Here is a 5,640-nt window from a genome sequence, read left to right on the forward strand (position 1 = left end):
CGTAGATGAGCGGTAGGTAGGACGCACTAGTAGATGAGCGAGGATATCGTAGGCGAGCAGTGGTATAGTGCCGAACGTAAACCAGCCAACAGATACATCCTATACCCCAGTGTTCATCGACCACCTCAAAGCGGTCATGTTTGAACGTCGGCGCGATGCACACTGCAGCATATAGGGATGATGCAAGGTCACAAACTGCACACATTGCACCTAATGCACTGGGTTGTTGATATGCCTAAAGATTGGGAGCCGTGCCCTACCGGTAGGTGCTCCAGAAGAGCCGCAACAACGCACACAGCGGCAGTCCTGCTTAAATTTGAATTTTTCCTATAGCAAAAGCACCTTCCAACATGATATTTCCCGAAGGCTTTTCAGGGAAATTGTATTGGAAAATTCGTGTGGATTCTTGGTGAAAATCACTCTAATGGTACACCATGATTTGGAGGAATCAAGGACCATAAGTACTTCATAGTAATGTGTTACAGTAGTGTCCTGCTTCCGCAACTCCCTGAAAAAAGTGTGTAATTCCATTGTTCATTCTCCATTTTCAACGTTGAAACCCCTTAGTACAGTAGTACATTAACAGTAAGTTGTGTACCCTATGTAGACACCAATCTGGGGCGTGTAGACTTCGACTACAGGGTTGATATGTCAATGTACTTTGTATCCTTCTTGATGATGATGTGATGATTTAACAATGTTTGTAACATTCGTACATTTTCGTCGTTTGTAGACCAGCAAACTGTAAACTCGAGATCTAATTATCCCGTTAACAGTAAATCCAGCATTTCCCTCATCTCCTTGCTAAGAGTGCGCTGGCACATTTGATTTTCACTAGTGAATTCTCAAACATTAGTAGTCGCTACAATTTAAAAAAATACTATTACGATTTTGGTTGTGAATATGTTTGTTTTGGGGTGCCATACTGAAATCAAGATAGTTGGTCGGACACAACCATACTTACATGTTAGTGAAAATTAACTTGACAGCTATTTCGGACCAGAGTAGTACTCCGGAGTACTCTAGTGTACTACTATACCTGATGTTTGCACTGCGTGTACGAGTAAACAAATACTAGTACTGTACTAGTAGTAAGTACTACTGTAGTACCTACCATACCTGATGTTTGCGAGAATACTGTGTGTACATGCTTCAATGTTGTGGCGACCATATCACTTCATGTCAACATTACCGGTACATTGAGCTTCAAGGGCTGCTCATAAGTCATATACTACGTAGTAGTGAATTTGGTAATTACGGCAATTTCGTCAGAATCTTGTTGCGTCTTACTATTATTAATAATAGCAACGTTTTCTATTCCAGTAATAATTAACTGTACACGATTTTGAGCATTCCATAAGCTTAACCCGCTAGGATCGGCGGACGGGAGGTGTTCCAAAAGAAAGATACTCTCATTTGCAGTAGAGCCAATCATACTCGAGTAAATTCGAAGGCTTAAGCCAATGACATTGTAAATATTTCGATTTACTGGATTTCTATTCGCCCCTGAAAATGAGAGAATCTCTCATTTGCAGATTGGGGAATAGAAATACTGATTCTGAGTATTTTATTAGGCCTAGCTTGAAGCTAGGGATGAGAAAATCTCTCATTTGCAGAATTGCACACTTTAAGCAACATCATGCTTACGTATACTTGACCTAAGCTTTTGCTCCAGGTTAACGATTTAATCACGGTGCCATACATATTGTACACAGACAGTACACACAACAGCTGACCTGGTACACACAACAGCTGACCTGATACATATTTCCCAGCGTGGTACGCAAGGCAAGTCAAGTGCTACATCCAGCTCGAGAGTCATTGGTCTCATTTTGCAATTTCCATTGACTCAACAACACCATGGTTCAGTCCCAGTTTATTGCCCTCGCCGCCCTCGCCGCCACTGCCGTCACCGCCGCCACGGACAAGATCTCGGTCCAAGTGCATCGCAACTTGGAAATCGCCGAGCAGTCGAATATCGTGGTGAAATTTTACTGTGACGAGGCCCTCACCACCCACCACCGCCGACTCAAGAGCGGCGCGTCTCGCACCGAAACCATCGAGTCACTGGTTGATTCGTTGAAGGAGCACACCGCAAAATCTCAGGCGTCGGTCAAGTCGCTCCTGGCCAACCAAGTTAAATCGACGGCTGTGGAAGTGGTGGGTACTACATGGATCCAATGTTCCATGTACATCAACAACGCCCCCACCGACCTCGTCTACAAGTTCGCGGCGTTGCCGGAAGTCAAATCCATTTACGAGCCAGTTACAATGACACTCAGTGAAACCCAAAGCAATGACAAACCAGCAAGTGCTGTGAATGATGACATCGCATGGGGGGTCAAGCAGATCCAAGCGCCGGCTCTGTGGGCCAATGGCATCGAAGGCGAAGGCATTGTCGTGGCCAACATCGACTCCGGTGTTCGATATACCCATGAGTCGTTGGAGTCAAACTGGCGAAGAGAATACGGTTGGTTCGACCCGTACAACAAGACAAACCACCTTCCTGACGACCTGAGGGGCCACGGTACTGCCGTCATGGGCATTATGGTGGGAACGAAAGGTATTGGTGTCGCCCCCAAAGCCAAGTGGATTGCGTGCAAATGGTGCAACAACGGTTGCAATGAACTCATGATGGTGAAATGCGCCCAATTCCTGCTTTGTCCCCACAACAACGACGGCAACAAATGCGACCCCAGCAAGGCCCCTCATGTGATCAACGGCAGCTTTGGAAGGCACACCAGGAACTTTTCTTTGGAAGATATCATTGCAAAGTGGAGAGCAGCGGGAATCATTCCCGTATTTGCGAACGGCAACCACGGCCGTGAAGGCTGTACGTATTCAGCTTATCCTGGCATGTCTCCTCAAGTGATTGCTGTCGGCCACACTGACTCCAACGATTTTTTGGCGTTGGATTCAAGTTTGGGACCTTCCATCTTGAACAAAACAATCGTCAAACCCGACATATCGGCTCCTGGTGAAAACATCCGTTCCGCAGGACACTTGGGTGACGATAGTTTCATCTCGCAATCTGGCACGAGCTTGGCCGCGCCTCATGTTGCTGGAGCCATCGCCTTGTACTTGTCTGCCAACAATGGCGCCTCGTACGACCAAGTGTACAGGGCCCTGACCGAGCATGCGGACACGGACACGTTAACTCCACCCAACAAGACCTGCGGTGGCATTCCCAACACGCAGTATCCCAACAACCTCTTTGGCCACGGCCGCTTGAACATCTTCGAGGCCGTGGCTGCTAGCATCCGCGGCCTGATTCTTCCCCCGCCATCCGAGTCCACCCAAGTCCTGAACCCGACCGATGACCTAAGCACGTGTGGCACCTTGGAAGACAACACGCACTATATTGGCGGCGACTTAGCTTCGTTCAATCTGACGACTGTTGAATCCTGCTGCGCTGAATGTAAAAAGACACCGCGATGCAAAGCGTTTGTGTGGTATACCCTCAACGGTGGCTTGTGTTGGCTCAAGGACACCCAGGGGCGAAAGGTGCATGTGGACGGAGCCAAGGCTGGCGTGCTACCAGCCCCAGCCTCGGAACGACGGCCGTAGTTTTAGACCGACCATTAACATTGTCAACAAACTCACCGACAATAATAGTTTGACATTAAACACGCTCAACTTGATATTTCTCAATATTTCGATAAATAATATCGAGATCATTTTTGTCAAAGTGGAGTGGCGTGTCCGGATACCATTTTGTCACCAAACTGGTCGGCCACGTTAGTAAGAGCATGTCCACCGGTTGGGTCTTATAACATGGCTTTTTACGGATAATGTACGGATAAAGGGGAGTCTTATGCTGGTTCCACCAATACCTAGTAACTATTTTGCGCAGGGATTCCAACACAGATGAACATCAACTTATCGCTTACTTAGGCCACCGCGATCACTTCTTCACCCAGGTGTTAACAGTAACCGTCAATGTAGTGGAGCGGTTCGCAGGACGATAGCCGCAAGTTTGTTGCCTGATATTTAGAGCATCAATCAATGTCGTGATGCCACTGTCGAACGCGAGAGCCCAGACCCACTGGGCTCTCCAGTTCTAAGTGGAATCACACCATGACTGGAAGTTAGAAAACACGTACGCGTATACATACATAACCTCTCTATATGCGTATTGTCTTGCATCGACGTTCTGCGCCTGCGCACTACTTACGCAACTATTGCGCTGGCAATGAACCTACCAAGGCCGGCGCGCAACAACGCGGGCCTGTCGTATTCCACGTCCACCACCGCATCGGCCAACTTACGGCCTGCGCCCTATACACGCCGCCCATGCTGCCGCCAGCAACATCTCGAGCGTCACCCCTGCGTCGGGCAGAGGCATCGATAAGCGCCCGCCAAAACCCCGCGAGCCGCCGACGCACGCTGTCGTCCGTCGTGTGTGCTTGCATGTGCGTCAAGAAAGCAGACAGCGCCATCATAAACGCGCGCAACGTGATGGGAGGTGGAGGGAAGAATGAGTCGAGCTGTGCCAACATTTCCAGTCCAGCGCCGTCACCGCTGCCATGTATCGGGTAAGCTCGCCGACGCCGCTATACTGGACCTGGCGCTGCTTCACACTGAGAGCGCGTCCTTGACGACGTCCCAGATACACTCACCTACGGAGTCCACCGCGTCCCTTCCGTTCCAGTCGAGTTACTCCGCTGACCGCATGCTGGCGGCGTCGGAAGTGCAACTTGTGTAAATTGAATGGGAATTTTTGTAAATGTTGCGTAGTGTACTGTGTTTTACTATTACTAATATTGAATTTGCATATTATTTTCAATTATATTACTTGTCCGGATAGCATAAAGATTTTGGCGAAAACGTCTTATGATAGGGCTTTCCGGGGCTGCTCTTATGATTGGCTTTATTTAGACCCGGATAAAGCCAACGGCTGGGAGCATAAGACCAAGACTGGTCCTATCTAAAGGTTACCGCAAAAAGCTGAACTATAAAACTGTCGGGTGGAGATGCTCTAAGGCAAGACAAGCATTCTAGAGTCCTGAACCATGCCAGCAGTTGAGCTAGCAATTTGACGTAGCCCTGTAATATTCCTTTGTACTAGTATGCGTTATGTGTGTGCAATGTGACTTTGCGTGAAAGTTAAGAAGTAAAATGTACAGCTGTGCGTGGAGCTCAACACTAGTTATTCGTGTAAATGCTAGCAATTGGGTCAGAGTGGCGGTGAATCCACACCTAAAAGTACAGGTTTCAGCCACTATGTGCGACTTGCTCATAGTGCATGTAAATCGCTACAGCTGTATCGATTGCAACCCCCTACATCGTTTAACCGCCCACGGCCTCATGTCCCCTCCACAACGATTGTGCTTGTAGCTTATCTACGTGTGAAAGAACAAAACCATCCTTCTACGAGGTTAGAGCCACCATTCACGACATCATGACTGAAGATCGCCAGGATAGCAGCGACTGCAACCCCTACACCTCGACAACCCTTAAGTATCCCCCTTTCCCCTCACAATATTCGACTTGTTGCATCCCCCCATCCGAGTTGCCTAGTACACTGTGTGTCTTACAACGCATAATGTGCTCACTCAATTCATTCTTGGCTCATAAATTTAGTGACAAGCATTTATCGTCTGAATTCCAACATCCCACATATCACAGAGCACAACAAAC

General features: G+C 48.0%; 2 protein-coding genes across 2 annotated transcripts; one reads left to right on the forward strand and one right to left on the reverse strand.

The window, feature by feature from the left end:
• Positions 1 to 1,860: 1,860 nt before the first annotated feature.
• On the forward strand, positions 1,861 to 3,567 carry H257_19085 (hypothetical protein; the record flags this gene model as incomplete). The annotated part of the gene is made up of 1 exon (XM_009848235.1): positions 1,861 to 3,567. The coding sequence occupies one exon, from the start codon at positions 1,861 to 1,863 to the stop codon at positions 3,565 to 3,567; it is 1,707 nt and encodes a 568-aa protein (XP_009846537.1).
• A 516-nt stretch (positions 3,568 to 4,083) lies between these two features.
• Positions 4,084 to 4,697, reverse strand: H257_19086 (hypothetical protein). The gene has a single exon (XM_009848236.1). It carries the CDS (start codon positions 4,497 to 4,499, stop codon positions 4,179 to 4,181), a length of 321 nt encoding a protein of 106 aa, XP_009846538.1. The 5' UTR covers positions 4,500 to 4,697; the 3' UTR covers positions 4,084 to 4,178.
• Positions 4,698 to 5,640: the final 943 nt, after the last annotated feature.

The sequence above is a fragment of the Aphanomyces astaci genome (genome assembly GCF_000520075.1).
Source record: "Aphanomyces astaci strain APO3 unplaced genomic scaffold supercont1.345, whole genome shotgun sequence".
In the NCBI taxonomy this organism is placed as follows: Eukaryota; Oomycota; class Saprolegniomycetes; order Saprolegniales; family Verrucalvaceae; genus Aphanomyces; species Aphanomyces astaci.